Source organism: Macaca fascicularis, chromosome 5 (genome assembly GCF_037993035.2).
Source record: "Macaca fascicularis isolate 582-1 chromosome 5, T2T-MFA8v1.1".
NCBI classification, from domain to species: domain Eukaryota; kingdom Metazoa; phylum Chordata; class Mammalia; order Primates; family Cercopithecidae; genus Macaca; species Macaca fascicularis.
In genome coordinates this window covers 157,735,262-157,753,956 of record NC_088379.1, presented here as the reverse complement: position 1 = coordinate 157,753,956, position 18,695 = coordinate 157,735,262, and the positions used below count along the sequence as shown (strand labels likewise).

General features: G+C 37.8%; 1 protein-coding gene across 11 annotated transcripts in view; it reads right to left on the bottom strand.

Moving 5' to 3' along the window:
- The window catches only part of ARFIP1 (ARF interacting protein 1), a 134,358-nt gene that overhangs the window by 63,095 nt on the left and 52,568 nt on the right, over nucleotides 1-18,695 (bottom strand). For all 11 annotated transcript variants that reach the window (XM_015450922.2, XM_045392960.1, XM_074040628.1 and 8 more), the window contains exon 2: nucleotides 14,268-14,369. In XM_015450922.2, coding sequence (XP_015306408.1) covers nucleotides 14,268-14,308 — 41 coding nt within the window. In that variant the 5' untranslated portion in view covers nucleotides 14,309-14,369. The remainder of the gene's footprint in view (nucleotides 1-14,267; nucleotides 14,370-18,695) is intronic.

Below are 18,695 nucleotides of genomic sequence, written 5' to 3'. Positions count from 1 at the left end.
TCCCATCTAATCAAGACAGTAAATCTCCTAACATTTTTATTAATATTTTTTCCATTTTACCACCAGGCACATACACACCCACCACAGACACACAATTTCAATCTTCCTTTCTCCCTCTGTCTCATTCAATCATTCAACAATATTTAACAAGAACTTACAGTACCTTTTGGTGGTTCACTGCCCACCCTCTTGGCCTCACCTACTTAGTCTAGATTCTAAGTAGTTCAGAAGCCTGAATCATGTACCAACTTGCATCAAAGAAATACTGAATTCATTCACATACTATCACTGTGGAAATATTTATATGTATCTACATTCAAAATAACTCCTCCAAGAAATTTAAGAACAACATATTCCTAATAGCTTTTGTTTATAAATAAGGACACACTCTCAGATTATAATTTAAGACAGATAAGCCTTCAACCTTTCATTATGAACTGTATTTTCAACAGGACTCTCAATCCAGAATTAATTTAATGTATAGTATATTAAAAATAAATACACTTAAAATATTAATTTGTAGTAATAGTATTAAGAGTATAGCCTATAGCTGAAAAGCAAGCAGTATTAAAATGAATCTAGATTTGCATGGGTTAAACAATCCTTGAAAATCATTTGCCATTATCTCTAAAAGGGACCAACATACATTATTAGGTCAAAACTGGCTCTCTGAAAAAGTCCCCATCAAATCATTATTGCCATTGACTGAGCTACCACATTTTTTAGGTGTGAGTAACGTGGAAACATTATAACGTGGAAACATTATATTGCATTCCTACATAGAATGGAGACAAACTGTCGTCACATGCTATAAGAACGCTAGGGTAGGATGGCTGAAGTAGAAAAGATGTCAACTTTTAAGTCTATTAACTAGAATTCATTCTTTTATTGAGCAACTATTATGAACCATAAATTGTGCTGTGTATACACACTATCTCTGACCTAACAGTGATTCCAATCTCTTGGGAAAAGCAGATAAATAAGTTACAACATGTGACTGGTAAGGGTAGGAGTTGGAGGAACAGTGTTCCAACAATTTCTTGTATTTCTTTCCCAAATCTTCTCCAGATTGTAGTGTATGATACTGCAGACTGCTAAGTACAAGAGAATGAAGAAATGACTTAGTTCAACAAAATCATTAAAAATTAAAACAATAACAACAAAGACTCCACACTCACAAACCCAAATACCACATGCAGCGAAATTAAGGACACAAGATGTATCAACTGTAACATTACAATATCTCTTCCCTGGTTTTTCAGAGAAGTCTAAAAATCTGGTTTCTAGTCCTCGTACTCGCTTACATGAATAAACATTCATTTATTCACCAAACATTTATTAAAAGGCCCTCTTTGGTAGTACGTGCCAAAAACTGTTACCAAACCCTGGAAGTAAGGTAATGAAAGAGAGTGCTCTTGCACTCACTGCACTTATAGTCAAATCACATAAGCTTTTGGTACACCTATTTAATTAATACTGGGTAATTCCGTAACAACTTCAAGGGCCTTTTTCCTCCACTGTAAAATAACATAGTGAGACTCAGAGATCTCTAAGATACTTCTACTGAACGAATACTCTGTGATTTAACTTAAAACTTAGAGGTGGGAGGTTCTCAAGACTCAGGGAACCTGAGAACCCTTATGCAGGGTTCAGGGGGTCCTAAGCTCACTAAATCTGAATGCAAAATTTGGTAGGTTTGTGTATGTACGTTTTCCTAGAGAAAGCGTTCATAGGTAAAAACACCCTAAATTTGTGGATTTTTGTTTTGGGCCTTCCACAGGAAAAATTCCATTTGAACTAGGTCTAATGAGGCAACGTCTTTAAATCTACCAACTATAAATTCACAAGAAGTTTCAACCATGTGGAGTTAATATGATTTGCTTCCGCTCTTAAACTCATGGTATGAGTTGCAAATTTCTAATTAATTTTGACCAGCACTATAGCAGCATCCATTACAAATACTACACACAGTTTACAAATCAGAGTAACTTGAATTATTTAGATTAAATTTTACTAATCTTTTTGAAAATACTAATTTTTAAAAGAATAAAATTATTCTTTTAAGAATAATTTAAATTTTTATTTTCTAAATAAAATGCATTTATTTAGAAGCAGAAATATTTTTGCTGTAAAAAACTGAGATAATACTAAGATGAGTATCCTCTCCACGTCTAGCCATTGCTGCCCCATCTTAATAAAAAGAGGACACTGGGCGCAGTGGCTCATGCCTGTAATCCTAGCACCTTGAGGGGGCAAGGCGGGAGGATCACCTGAGGTCACGAGATCGAGACCAGCCTGGCCAACATGGCGAAACCCCGTCTCCACGAAAAATACAAAAATTAGCCGGGCGGCCTGTGGTCCCAGCTATTTGGGAGGCTGAGGCACGAGAATCACTTGCACCCAGGAGGCAGAGGTTGCAGTGAGCCGAGATCGCACCATTGCACTCTGGCCTGGGGGCGACACAGTGAGACTCTGTCTCAAAAAGAAAAAAAAAGGAACAAATCTAAAAACATTAACATATGAGGCAATGACTAAACTGCTAGCAAAGGGATTTCTAGGACGAAATTATCTCTACACAAATGTGAATGTTGAATGTGAAGCTAACCAGGGCCTCTCTTAGGACAGACTAAGAAAGGAAGGAAAATGGAAAATCAAACATCTGCAATGAGAAACACAAACAAGAACAAAAAAAAATTGTAATTTCATTGCCTGTGCCACAGTGACACCAGCTGGTCAGCCAGGTTATGACAATGTAATATGACAACGTAATATGACAACCTACCACCTTGATTTCATGCAAGACTAAACTTTTAAAAGTGTATTATGCATTAAACAAAAGACATTATAAGATTTTAAACAAGTATAAAAGAAAGATATATATAAGTAAAGTACCTCAGAAAACTTTGGTTATGATCCAGTTTTACATATGAGATTCTCTTCACTGGTCTATAAAATATATTAATATACTTATTTTCTCTATAAATTTTATCTCTATTAAAATAGAAAAATGAATTTGGAGTTCAATGCAATTTTCCTATTTATTCTTCAGAAAAATAAATGGGGAAAAGTAAGCCAAAATTTAGGTAAACAGATCTTGAGGGTAATTTATTCAAAATAGTCAAATGATGTTTCTGAAATACTGTTTTCACTCATGGGTTAAGAAAGCACATGGCTGAGTTTTATTTTAATTCAAAACTATTAAATATGTAAAGGACTCATATGCTCTGTGTGTGTGTGTGTGTTTAATGTCACCCAGGTACTGTGCATAGTATTCAATAGTTTTTCACCCTTTGTCCCATTCTCTCCCTCCCTACTCTAGTTGTCCCCAGTTTCTATTCTTGCCATCTTTATGTCCATGAGTATCCAATGTTTAGCTAGCACTTATGAGTGAGAATATAAGGTATTTGGTTTTCTGTTCCTGTGTTAATTCAGCAGGAACAAAAACAGGTGGATGGCCTCCAGCTGCATCCATGTTGCTGCAAAAGACGTAATTTTGTTCTTTTTTATGGCTGCATAGTATTTAATGATGTATATCTACCACATTTTCTTTACCCAATCCACCACTGATGGGTACCTAGATTGATTCTATGCCTTTGTGATTGTCAATAGCACGCCGATGAACATACGAGTGCATATGTCTTTTTGGTAGAATGACTTATTTTCTCTTGGATATATACCCAGTCATGGGATTGCTGGGTCTGATGGTAGTTTTAAGTTCCTTAGGAAATCTCCAAACTGCTTTCCACAGTAGATGAACTAATTTACATTCCCATCAACAGTGTATAAGTGTTCCCTTTTTCTCTGCAGCCTTGCCAGTATGTGTTATTTTTTGTCTTTTTAATAAGAGCCATTCTGACTGGTGTGAGATGGCATCTCATTGTGGTTTTGATATTCATTTCTCTGATGATTAGTGATGAGCATTTTTTCATATGTTTGTTGGCTGCTTGTATGTGTTCTTTTGAAAAGTGTCTATTCATGTCTTTTGCCCATTTGTTTAATGGGGGTTTTTGCTTGTTCAATTGTTTAAGTTCCTCATAAGTTCTGGATATTATACCTTTGTCAGATGCAGAGTTTGCAAATATTTTCTCCCATTCTGTAGGCTGTTTACTCTGTTGGTAGTTTCTTCTGCTGTGCAGAAACTCTTTAATTAGGTCCTACTTGTCAATTTTTGTTTTTGTTGCCACTTCTTTTGAGGATTTATTCATAAATTATTTCCCAAGGTCAATGTCCAAATGGTGTTTCCTAGGTTTTCTTCTAGGATTTTTCTAGTTTGAGGTCTTATCTTTAAATCTTTAATCCATCTGAAGTTACTTTTTACATATGGTGAAAAGTTGGGGTCCAGTGTTATTCTTCTGCATATGATTATCCATTTATTCCATCACCATTTATTGAATAGAAAGTCCTTTCCTCATTGCTTATTTTTGTTGACTTTGTCAATAATCAGATGGCTGCAGGTGTGATGCTTTATTTCTGGGTTCTCTTTTCTGTTTCATTGGTCATTGTGTCTGTTTTTATACCAGTACCATGCTGTTTTGGTTACTATAGCCTTAGAGTATAGTTTGAAGTTGCAAAATGTAATGCCTCCAGATTTGTTCTTTTTGCTTAGGATCCCTTTGGCTATCTAGACTCTTTTTTTGGTTCTACATGAATTTTAGGATAGTTTTTTCTAGTTCTGTGAAAAAAATGATACTGGCAGTTTGATAGAAAAGCACTGAATCTGTAGATTGCTTTAGGCAATATGGCTATTTTAATGATATTGATTCTTCCAAACCAGAACATGGAAGGTTTTTCCATTAGTTTGTGTCATCTGATGTGTGTATTTTTAACAAGACCAGATACAAACAGAAATAATTAACTTGTATTATGTTGAATTTCTTTAAGGAGGTGAAATAGGTTATTGCTTTTATGGAGGCTTACCCATTGATAAGGTTCATATTCAATAAGGAGAGACCTCCAACACAACCTATGTTTTCCTTTTCTGCCTTCCAATAGGAAGTAAAATAATTGCAAGGGAATCTTTAAAAAGAGAATTTGATATAAGTCAATCAGTAAATTCACAAAGGAGGAAGTTATTGGCTTTGAATAAGCAAAGAACTCATACTGGTATGTTGCAGTTTAATTCACTTTATTCTAATAAAACTTTTTATTGTAAATTTAGCTCCAGATCGACTGCAAGAACAAACCAGCAATCCTGAGAGGATCCACAGACCCTCTGAAGGAAATGGACTGCTCCCAGAGAACCAGGAAGACATCCCAAATACTGTGATTGCCCCAACTATGGAAGTGGGAAAGGGAGAGCCTCCTCTCCCAAACACGTACTCCCACTGGAGAGGCTGAAGGTCTGTTTGTGGGAGAAGTTTCTGACTTTACCTAAAGCTGAGTCAGTTTAGAGAGCCAAGAGAAATACAGGGGTAAAGGAAGCAGCGGAAAGGCCCTGGGAACTCGCTGGGTCCCCTAGCAGGCCATTCCTGCCTGGCACCACAGGGATCCATCAGGAGGGTGACCAGAGGAGCAGGGGGTAAAACTCCACAGTGAGAGGGAAATCTCCAGCTCAACTTTGTAACAATTTGAACAGCACTAGGAGCCTCCTGGCCAGAAGTTGGGGGAGGGCACAAATCCAATGTGCAGACTCCACAGGCCATGGAAGAACCAAGCCCTCTTTCGCAGCTGGAAGCCAGGTAGCCTGGGTCAAGTTTACAAGCCCATCACGCTCTCTGCCTCGAAAAAGACTCAGGGCTGTTAGGGGGGTGGCACGGTGGGAGTGAGAACAGCCCTTCAGTTTGCATGGGAGCTGCGTGAGGCCTGTGACTGTGGCTTTCCCCCACTTCCCTGACAACCTGCATGACTCAGCAGAGGCAACCATAATCCTCCTAGGTACACAATTCCAGTGACCTGAGAATCTCATCCCCATCCCCCACAGCAGCTGCAGCAAGACCCACCCACTGCGAGTCTAAGCTCAAACACAACTAGCCCTGCCCCACCTTCCTACCCACCCTGGTAGCTGAAGACAAATGCATATACTCTTGGGAGTTCTAAGGCAGTGCCCACCACCAGTCCCTCTCCACATTAGTACAGCTGATGCTTTCTGGAAAGCACCACCTCCTGGCAGGAGGCCAACTAGTTAGTACAAAAATACAGCATTAAACCACCAAAGCTAACGACCCTCATGGAGTCCATTGCACCCTCTGCCACCTCCACTGGAATAGGTGCTGGTATCCATGACTGAGAGACCCATAGATGGTTCACATCACAGGACTCTGTAGACAACCCCCAGTACCAGCCTGGAGCCAGGTACACTCTCTGGGTGGCTAGATCCAGAAGAGAGACAAAAATCACTGCAGTTTGGTTCACAGGAAGCCACTTCCATAGGAAAAGGGGGAGCATACTACATCAAGGGAACACCCTGTGGGACAAAAACATCTGAACGACAGCTTCAACCCTAGACCTTCCCTCTGACAAAGCCTATCCAAATGAGAAGGAACCAGGAAACCAACCCTGGTAATATGACAAAACAAGGCTCTTCAACACTATTCCCCCAAAAATCATACAAGTTCACCAGCAACAGATCCAAACCAAGAATCCTTGATTTACCTGAAAAAGAATTCAGGAGGTTAGTTATTAAGCTAACCAGGGAGGGACCAGAGAAAGGCAAAGCCCAATGCAAGGAAATTCAAAAAATGATATAAGTGAAGAGAGAAATATTCGAGGAAATAGATAGTATAAAGGAAAAACAATAAAAAATTCAGGAAACTTTTATGGACACACTTTTAGAAATCCAAAATGCTCTGGAAATTCTTAGCAACAGAATTGAACAAGCAGAAGAAAGAAATTCAGAGCTCAAAGACAAGGTCTTCGAATTAACCCAATCCAACAAAGACAAAGAAAAAAAGAATAAGAAAATATGAAAAAAGCCTCCAAGAAGTCTGGGATTATGTAAAATGACCAAACCTAAGAATAATCGGTGCTCCTGAGGAAGAGGAGAATTCTAAAAGCTTGGAAAACATATTCAGAGGAATAATCAAGGAAAACTTCCCCAGCCTTGCTAGAGGTCTAGACATCCAAATACAAGAAGCACAAACAACACCTGGAAAATTCATTGCAAAAAGATCCTAGGCACAATGTCATCGGGCTATCCAAAGTTAAGACGAAGAAAGAATCTTTTTTTTCTCTAGTTGCAAGATTTAATAGAGTGAAAACAGCTCCCATACAAAGGGAGGGGACTCAAAGGGGGTTGCCGCTGCTGGGTCGAAGGCCTGGGTTTATATCCCAATCATTGTCCTTCCTGCTGTGCTCTTAGGCAATAGATGATTGGCTATTTCTTTACCTCCTGTTTTTGCCTAATTAGCATTTTAGTGAGCTACTCTCTGATTGGTTGGGTGTGAGCTAAGTTGCAAGCCCTGTGTTTAAAGGTGGATGCAGTCACCTTCCCAGCTAGGCTTAGGGACTCTTGGTTGGCCTAGGAAATCCAGCTAGTCCTATCTCTCAGTCCCCCTTCTCAACAGGAAAACCCAAGTGCTGCTGGGGAGGCTGGCCGACGACTGCTCTGATTCCTGCCGAATTGGGGTGTGGTAAGGGTTGTGCAGTTGAGATTTCCTTGAGAGGGGTGCCTTCGATGTCATTAACATTGGAGCATGGGCTAGCAGGCTGGTCCAGGGGTAGAAAGAATCTTAAGAGCTATGAGACAGAAGCACCAGGTAACCTATAAAGGAGAACCTATCAGATCAGCAACAGATTTCTCAGCAGAAACTCTACAAGCTAGAATGAACTGGGGCCCTATCTTTCACCTCCTCAAACAAAACAATTATCAGCCAAGAATTTTGTATCCCAGGGAAACTAAGTATCATATATAAGGAAAGATACAGTCGTTTTCTGACAAACAAATGCTGAGAGAATCTGCCATTACCAAGCCACCACCACAAAAACTGATGGAAGGGGCTCTAAATCTTGAAACAAATCCTGGAAACACATTAAAACAGAATCTCTTTAAAGCATAAATCATACAGGACCTATAAAACAAAAATACACATTAAAAAGCAAAAACAAAAAACAAAAGTACACAAGCAACAAAGAGCACAATGAATGCAACTGTACCTCACATTTCAATACTAACATTGAATAGAAATGGTCTAAATGCTCCACTTAAAAGATACAGAACTGGCCAGGCACGGTGGCTCATGCCTGTAATCCCAGCATTTTGGGAGGCCGACGGGAGTGGATCACAAGGTCAGGAGATCCAGACCATCTTGGCCAAAATGGTGAAACCCCATCTCTACTAAAAATACAAAAAATAGCTGGGCGTGGTGGTGGGTGTCTTGTAATCCCAGCTACTCGGGAGGCTGAGGCAGGAGACTCACTTGAACCCAGGAAGTGAAGGCTGCAGTGAGCCAAGATTGTGCCATTGCACTCCAGCCTGGGCAACAAGAGTGAGACAGGGTCTCAAAAAAAAAAAAAAAAAAAAGATACAGAGCCAAAGAATGGATAAGAACTTACCAACCAAGCATTTGCTGCCTTCATGAGACTCACCTAACACATAATGACTCAGCTAAACTTAAAGAAAAGGCATGGTAAAAGGCATTTCATGCAAATAGACACCAAAAGCAAGCAGGGGTAGCTATTCTTAAATCAGACAAAACAAATTTTAAAGCAACAGCAATTAAAAGAGACAAACAGGGACATTATATAATGGTAAAAGGCCTTGTCTAGCAGGAAAATATCACAATCCTACACAAATATGCACCTAACACTGGAGCTCCCAAATTTATAAAACAATTACTAACAGACCTAAGAAATGAGATAGACAGCGACACAGTAATAGTGGGGGATTTCAATACTCCACTGACAGCACTAGACAGGTCATCAAGGCAGAAGGTCAGCAAAGAAACAATGGATTTAAACTATACCTTGGAACAAATGGACTTAATAGATACATACAGAACATTTCATCCAACCACCACAGAATACACATCCTATTCAATGGCGCATGGAACTTTCTCCAAGATAGACCATATGATGGGCATAAAATGAACTTCAATAAACTTAAGAAAATTGAAATTATATCAAGCACCCTCTCAGATCACAGTGGAATAAAACTGGAAATCAACTCCAAAAGGAACCTTTGATACCAAATACATGGAAATTAATAACCTGCTCCTGAATGAGCATTGGGTCAAAAATGAAAAAACAAGGTGGAAATTAACCTATCAAAACCTCTGGGAAACAGCAAGGTGGTGCTAAGAAGTGCAAAGAGGTGCTAAACACCTACCTCAAAAAAACTGAAAGAGCACAAACTGACATTCTAAGGTCACAACTCAAGGAACTAGAGAAACAAGAACAAACCAAACCCAAACCCAGCAAAAGAAAGGAAATTACCAAGATCAGAGCAGAACTAAATGAAATTGAAATAAACAAATAAAAATACAAACGATAAATGAAACAAAAAGGTGGTTATTTGAAAGATAAATAAAATTGACAGACCATTAGCAAGAAAAGAAGAGAGAAAATCCAAATAACCTCACAAAGAAACAAAACAGGAGATATTACAACTGACACCACTGACATACTAAAGATCATTCAAGGCTACCATGAACATGTTTACACACATAAACTAGAAAATCTAGAAGAGGTGGATAAATTTCTGGAAAAATAGAACCTTCCTAGCTTAAATCAGGAAATATTTGCTAGTCCGAGCAGATCAATAACAAGCAGCAAGACTGAAATGGTAATTTTAAAATTACCAACAAAAAAAGTCCAGGACCAAGAGAGATTCACAGCAGAATTACAACCAGAAATTCAACAAAGAATTGGTACCAATGCTTTTGATACGATTCCACGAGAGAGAGAAAGAAGGAACCCTCCCTAATTCATTTTATGAAGCCAGCATCACCCTAATACCAAAACCAGGAAAGGACATAATCAAAAAAGAAAACTACAGACTGATGTCCTTGATGAACATTGATGCTAAAATCCTTAACAAAATATTAGCTAATCAAATCCAACAACATGTCAAAATGATAATCCACCATGATCAAGTGGGTTTCATACCAGGGATGCAGGGGTGGTTTAACATATGCAAGTCAATGAATGTGATAAACCACATAAACAGAATTAAAAACAAAAGTTAATCATCTCAATAGATGCCAAAAAAGCATTTGACAAAATCCAGCATCACTTTATGATGATATTAACACTTTATCAGATATACGGTTTACAAATATTTTCTCCCATTCCATAGGATGCCCTTTCATTTTGTTGATTGTTTCCCCTGCTGTGCAGAAAGTTTTTAGTTTAACGTAGTCCCACTTGTTTATTTTTTTGTTGCCTGTGCTTTTGATGTCATATCAAAAAATCATTGCTAAGACCAATGTCATGGAGCTTTTCCCCTGTGTTTTCTTCTAGAAGTTTTATAATTTCAGGTCTTACAGTTAGGCCTTTAATCCATTTTGAGTTAGTTTTGTGTATGGTGTAAGTTAAGGATCCAATTTAATTTTTTTTGCATATGGATAGAAAGAACAGTCTTTTCAAAAAAAAGTGCTGATCAACTGAATATTTACATGAGGGGAAGAAAAATCTTGGTCCCTACTTCACATCATACACAAAAACTAATTCAAGATGAATCACAGACCATACTGTGAAAAACACAACAACACAACTTTTAGAAGAAACAAAGTGTCTTCAAGGTACTGAAGTAGGCAAAGATTTATTAAATGGGACATAAAAATTACTACAGAAGGAAACATTGAGAAATTGGACTTCATTAAAATTAACAACTTCTGTTCATCAAAAGATGCCATTAATAGAGTACAAAAACAAGACACAGACTGGAAGAAGACACTTGCATATATACATCCAAACAAATGACATATACCCAGAATATACAAAGAACTCCTACAAAGAGATTAGAAAAAAGACACACACCCAGTAGAGAAATGGGCAAAAGTCTTGGAAAAGTACTTTATAAAAGACAATCTCCAATAGTTAATAACAATACGAAAATGTGCTCAACATCATAGTCATCAGGGAACTGCATTTTATAACCACAATGGGATACCATTATGCCTCCATAAGAATAACTAAAATTAAAATGTATGACAACATGAAGAGCTGGTAAGGATGTGGAACAACTAGAACTCTCATTCATTGCTGGTGTTGTTAACTGGTCCAACTATTTGCCAAACATTTATATACTCGTGACTTGGCAATTTCACTCTTGGGTACGTACCCAACAGAAACAAATAATCAAGTACACCAAAAAATCTGTACAAGAATGGTCACAGCAGTTTTATTCATAATAGCCATAAACTGGAAACAACCTAGATAACCATCAGCTGAAGAATGGATATACAAACTGTGGTATATTAACACACTGGAAAACTATACTACAATTTAAAACACTGAAATATTCAGGGGGTGGGGGGCAAAGGGAGGGAGAGCATTAGGACAAATACCTAATGCATGCAGGGCTTAAAACCTAGATGATGGTTTGATAGGTGAAGCGAACCACTATGGCACATGTATACCTATGTAACAAACCTGCATGTTCTGCATATGTATCCCAGAACTTAAAGTAAAAATAAAAAAAAAATTCAAAAACTGCCGGCCGGGCGTGGTGGCTCAAGCCTATAATCCCAGTACTCTGGGAGGCTGAGACGGGCGGGTCATGAGGTCAGGAGATCGAGACCATCCTGGCTAACACAGTGAAACCCTGTCTCTACTAAAAACACAAAAAAACTAGCTGGGTGTAGTGGCGGGTGCCTGTAGTCCCAGCTACTCGGGAGGCTGAGGCAGGAGAATGGCGTGAACCAGGGAGGCAGAGCTTGCAGTGAGCCAAGATTGCACCACTGCACTCCTGCCTGGGTGACAGAGCGAGACTCCGTTTCCAAAAAAAAAAAAAAAAACAAGGGCCGGGCGCGGTGGCTCAAGCCTGTAATCCCAGCACTTTGGGAGGCCGAGACGGGCGGATCACTAGGTCAGGAGATCGAGACCATCCTGGCGAACACGGTGAAACCCCGTCTCTACTAAAAAATACAAAAAACTAGCCGGGCGAGGCGGCGGGCGCCTGTAGTCCCAGCTACTCGGGAGGCTGAGGCAGGAGAATGGCGTAAACCCGGGAGGCGGAGCTTGCAGTGAGCTGAGATCCGGCCACTGCACTCTAGCCCGGGTGACAGAGCCAGACTCCGTCTCAAAAAAAACAAAACAAAACAAAACAAAACAAAAAAAACTGCAATAAGCAACAACATGACTGAATCTCACAGACATAATGTTGAGTGAAAGCCAGTTGAAAAAGAGTACACACTGTATGATTCCACTGATAGGTATGATTCCACTGATAGGTAGTTCAGGAATAGCCAAAAGCAATTTATGATTATAGAGTTAGGTTAATGTGTTTATCCCAGGATGGGGTGAGTTGTATTGCCTACAGGGCATAAGGAAGCCTTCTGAGGTCCTGGAAATGTTCTACATCTTTATCTGAGCGGTAGTTCTCTTGAGTGGTACACTTAACATTTGTGCTTTCTGCTGTGTAGAAGCTATACCTCAATAAAGAAGAACAGGAAGAAGAAAAACAGGCTTAAGATGGCAAGTGACTTCCCTAACCATGAATGCAACATTTTCTATGTATTATTGCATTATTCTTGGATAAAGGTCCTTAGCTTTCATCAGATTGTCTTTTAAAATATCAACTACCTGATGACAGATATTTTTGTTCACTGTATATTCCCAGTACCTGGTACAGAGCAGATAGTAAATACTTGCATAGTAAGTTTGCAAAAAGAGTTGTTACCAAAAATAAGATGAAGAAATCATTAACTTGAATCTTGGCATAATTAGTATTAAAATTAATAAAAGTTTATAAAGTAATTGGTATAGTCTAATGATGCTAACTTAAGTTTCTTATTATGCAGGTATGTCTTGGAAAGACTAAAATCTGAAATGAAAATTTCTTTTGTGTGCTCAGATTTTAAAAGTCTCTTGGTTCTATGAGTCACACCATGCTGGACCACAGTGCTCAGAAACCAAGTTAAAGCACTTGCCATTAAAATAAACCTTAAGCTTGAAGACATACTAGGTCCTTTCAAAAGATTGTTAATGCAAAAATTAATGAAATTCAGTGGCATTTTCTACTATCATTTAAACTGATCTATTTATAACAGTGATTCTCAACCAAGGAGGAATTTCTCCCCTCTCCTGGAGACATTTAGCAATATCTGGACATTTTTGTTTGTCATAACTGCAGGGTACTACTGGCATCTATTAAATAGTAGGAAGAGGCCAGAGATGTGCTAACCATCCTACAATGCGTAGGCCAATAGACCCAACAAAATATAATTTGGCCCAAAATGTCAACAGTGCTAAGACTGAGAAATCCTGATTTAAGTTATCACCTTCTGCTAAACTAAAGTATTTTATTCTTAAACATATGGAGTAAAGAGTACTATCTAAACTACACAATAATTTAAGTACATTTCAACCACTACTTTTTCAAAAATATGAAAACTCTATTTTTAAAGTTGTACACTTATATCAAATGTCATAAAAAGGAATGTTTAATGCAAGTATCTCCAGAAATAACCATCACTATAATTTCTATGGCTATATTAGACATATTACTTATCTCATTTAATATTAATATCTTCATGAAAGTAAGTAAGATATTCATTACAGAGATTAGAAAACAAAAATCTGAAGAGATTAAAATAACTGGCACAAGGTTATACTGCTAGAAATGTGGCATAGCTGAAATTTGAACCCAGATTATCTTCAAACCCATGGTGTTCCCATTAAAATGCACTAAAATTAAATTTCAACTGACAGATCAAAATTAAATGAACCCCGAATACCATTTTCCACTGAGTCAAGTATGGCACTTTAGAAAATGAACAGCAAAATCAGAAGTGGCTATTTAGAAATTATGTACTAAATGACATACATATAGAAAAGATATTAGACAGTGCCAATTTTAAAAGGATAATCTTTTTTTACAAACAGAATTAAGTAGTCTTATAAAGTTAGATACCAAAATCATCAGACATACTCTTGTGCTGATCAATTACTGAAGATAAACCAAAACCTAATAGTTTACTGGCCTGGAGCTTAATCTTGACAAACTATTAAAATGGCCTTCCTTGTCATCCCTATATGATAACATTAGATTCCTGACTGAAGCCAATCTAAGAAAACAACCCTATATTATATTTTGTCTATTACTTTCATCTCAACATTTAAAGGCTTATCATGATTCTTTGCATTAAGAGAAAGAAAAGTGTTCTTACCCTATTAAAGCCGTGTTCACGAGAGTCATCAACTTCTCCATTACTAGTCACTGGAATTTCTGCTGCTGAATTTTTGGGAGATTCTTGAGCCATGGTAGACTCCTAAAACAAAAGAAGAAAAAAAGCGCATAACTAATACCAAATCATAAAGACTGTATTCATGTTTATAATACTTACAAGCCACCGTTTTAATATTTTTTTATCATTGCAACCTACCAAATACTTGTATAATAAACAGAATACATATATAATTTTAAAATTCCATCTGGCTGCTTTAACTTCACTTAACCTAAACTTCTTAATTAAAAACAAGTTACATATTTGTTATAGGTACCACAGGCACTATCCTTGCCTCTTAAATAGTGTTATGGTAGAACACCACTTATAATTGGGAAAAAAAAATTACAGAAAGCCAAGCTTGGTTGTTAATTCAACTACGGCAGCTCTATTTTTCCAACTGGAGGACTGCGAAGACAAAAGAGAGCACAGGGCAGAGTAGAATTAGGTTGGTAACAGATCACTAGCTTAAAAATCCACAAACTTTAGTTGACAAGTGTTATCAAAATAATTCTGTGCCTATTACCAGACTTCAAGACTAGATGGAAAGCTACAGTAATCAAGACAATGTAGTATTGGTGAAAGAACAAATAGGTCAGTGGAATAGGGAGCCCAGAAACAGACCCACATTAATGTAGTCAACTATCACTGACAAAGTGGAAAGGCAATGCAATGGTGAAAAGACTATTTTCCACAATGGTGCTGGAATACTGGTGCTGGACATTCACATGCAAAAATAAATGAAATTCAGTGGCATTTTCTACTATCATTTAAACTGCTCTATTTATAACAGTAATTCTCAACCAAGGAGGAATTTCTCCCCTCTCCTGGAGACATTTAGCAGTATCTGGACATTTCTGCAAAAAATGAATCCAGACGAAGACCTTACACTTTTCATAAAAATTAACTCAAAATGGATCACAGACGTAAGCGTAAAATGCAAAACCATAAAGCTTGTAAAGATAGCGCAGGAGAAAACCTAGATGACCATGGGTATGGTGATGACTTTAATCCATGAAAGAAAACACTGATGCCATAATCCATGAAAGAAAAAACTGATAAGCTGCACTTCATTAAAATTTAAGATTTCTGCTCCACAGAAAACAATATGAAGGAATGAGAAGACAAACCATAGACTGAGAGAATGTATTTGCAAAGAACACATCTGATAAAGGACTGTTATCTAAACTGTACAAAGAATTCTTAATACCCAACATTAAGAAAACAGCCCAACTAAAAATGGGCAAAAGATCTGATGTTTTATCAAACAGATGTTTCATCAAAGACAATGTAAAGATGGCTAGTAAGCATACGAAAAGATGTTCAACATCGTATGTCATAAGGGAATTGCAAATTAAAACAACGAGATACTATAAAAAACCTATTAGAATGGCCAAATTCCATAACTCTGACAACACCAAATGCTGACAAGGATGTGAAGCAACAGGAACTCTCACTCACTGCTAGAAGGAATGCAAAATGGTACCACCATGGAACACAGTGTGGCGGTTTCTTGCAAAATTAAACATACTCTTACATATGATTCACCAATTGTGCTCTTTGGTATTTGCCCAAATGAACTGAAAACTTAACCACAGAAAAATTTACACACAGATGTTTACAGCAGCCTTATTTATTTATAACAATTTATAATTGCCAAAACTTGGAAGCAATCAAGAGACCCTTCAGTGAACAGATAAAATGTGGTACCTACATAAATGGAAGATTATTTAGCACTAAAAGTAAATAAGCTATTAAGTCACAAAAAGACACAGAGGAAATTTATGCAAATTACTAAATGAAAGAACCCAGGCCAAGTGCAGTGGTTCACGTCTGTAATCCCAACACTTGGGGAGGCTGAGGCAGCAGATCGCTTGAGCCCAGGAGTTTGAGATCAGCCTGGGGAACACAGTGAAACCCCGTCTCTACAAACAACACAAAAATTAGCTGGGTGTGCTGCTGCATCCCTGTAGTCTCAACTACTTGGGAGGCTGGGGTGGGAGGATCATTTGAGCCCAGGAGTAGAGGCTGCTATGAGCCAAGATCACAACACTGTACTCCAGCCTGGGCAACAGAGCAAAATGCTGTCTCAAACAAACAAAAAAAAACCAATTTGAAAAGGCTACATACTGTATAATTCCAACTATATGACGTTCTGAAAAGGGTAAAACTACAGAGGCAATAAAAAGATGAGAGGGTGCTAGAAATTAGTGAGGAAGGAAGAACAGGCTGAACACAGGGTTTTTAGGGCAGAGAAACTTTTCTGTATACTACAGTGGCAGATACATGTCATTATACATTTGTCAAAATCCAGAGTGTACAACATCAAGAGTGAACCCTAAGGTAAAGTATGAACTTGGGTGATGATGTGTCAATGTAGGGTCATCAATTGTAACAAATGTACCACTCTAGCGAGGGATGTCGACAGTTGCGCATGCGTGGGAACAGGCGGTACAGGCGAACTCCCTGTGCTTTCTCCTCAATTTTGCTGTGAAAACTGCTCTTGAAAATAAAGTTGATTCATTAAAAACAGTAATAATGCTGTCTAAATCTGCTACTGCTTCTAAATTATGACCTTATGAAAGAATTGTTCCTAGATTCTTTTTAAAAATTATTGTAAAAAACATGTAACATAAAAATTACCATCTTAACCTATGTGTATAGTTCAGTACTGTTAAGTATATTCACATTGTTATGCAATCAATCTCCAAAACTTTTTCATCTAGTAAAATTGAAACACTATAACCCATTAAATTGCCCTCCATTTTCCACCTCCCCACAGCATCTGGCAACCACTATCTACTTGTTTCTATGAATTTGACTACTCTAGGTAAGTGGAATTGTACAGTATCTTTTCGTGACTGGCTATTTCATGTAACATAAGGTTTATCCATGTGGTAGCATGTGTCAAAATTTTCTTCCATTTTAAGGTTGGGTAATATTTTCTTGTATGTATATACCACATATATGTATCCATTCCTCCCATGATGGATAGTTGGGTTGCTTCAAACGTTTAGCTATTGTGAACAGTGCTGCTACAAACATGGGTGTGAATGATCCTGCAAGATCCTGCTTTCAATTCTTTTGGATATATGCCCAGAAGTAGTATTACTAGATCATACTGTAATTCTAGTTTTTTAAATAAAATTTTTTATTTCAATAGCTTTAGGGGTACAAGTGGTTTTTGGTTACACGGATAAAGTAGGCAGTAGGGAAGTCTAAGGTTTTAGTGCACCCATCACCCGAGTACTGTATATTGTACCCTATAGTTTTTTATCCCTCACTCCCCACCCCACCTTCCCCCTCTTCTGATTCTCCAATGTCCATTATGCCACTCTGTGTCCCTTTGTGTACCCACAGCTAAGTCCCCACTTGTAAGTGAGAACATGTGGTATCTGGTTTTTGATTCCTGAGTTACTTCACTTGGAATAATGGCCTACAGTTCTATCCAAGTCGTTGCAAGGTATTATTTCATTTTTTGTTAAGTAGTATTCCATGGTATATATAAACCCCATTTTCTTTATCTACTCATTGGTTGTTGGGCACTGAGGTTGACTCCATAACTTTCCAACTGCGAACTGTGCTGCAATACACCTATGTGCAGTTTTGATATAATGACTTCTTTTCCTTTGGGTAGATACCCAGTAATGGGAATGCTGGGTTAAATAGTAGACCTACTTTTACTTCTTTGAGATCTCTAGATACTGTTTTATCACCAGCAACGTATAAGCATTCCTTTTTCATCACATCCATGTCAACATCTACTGTCTTTTGACTTTTTAATCATGGCCATTCTGGGTAGGGTAAGGTGGTATCTCACTGTGGTTTTAATTTGCATTTCCCTGAAGATTAGTGATGTTGAACATTTGTTCATGTTTGTTGGCCATTTGTGTATTTCTTTTGAGAAATGTCTGTTCATGTCATTTGCCCACTTTTTAATGGAATTACTTGTTCCCTGTAGATTCTGGATATTGGTTCCTTGTCTGATGCATAATTTGCAAATATTTTCTCCCATTCTGTAGGTTGTCTGTTTATTCTGATGATTATTTCTTTTGCTGTGCAGAAGCTTTGTTTAGTTAGGTCACATTTATTTATCTTTGTTTTTGTTGCATTTGCTTTTGGGGTGTTGGTCATAAATTCTTTGCCTAGGCCAATGTCCAGAAGAGTTTTTGCTAGGTTTTCTTCTGGAATGTTTATGGTTTCAGATCTTAAGGTCTTTAATCCATCTTGAGTTAATTGAGTATGTGGTGACAGGCAAGGGTCCAGTCTCATTCTTCTACACGTGGTTATCCAATTTCCTCAGCACCATTTATTGAATAGTGTGTCCTTTCCCTACTCTGTTTTTGCATGCATTGTCAAAGATCAGTTGGT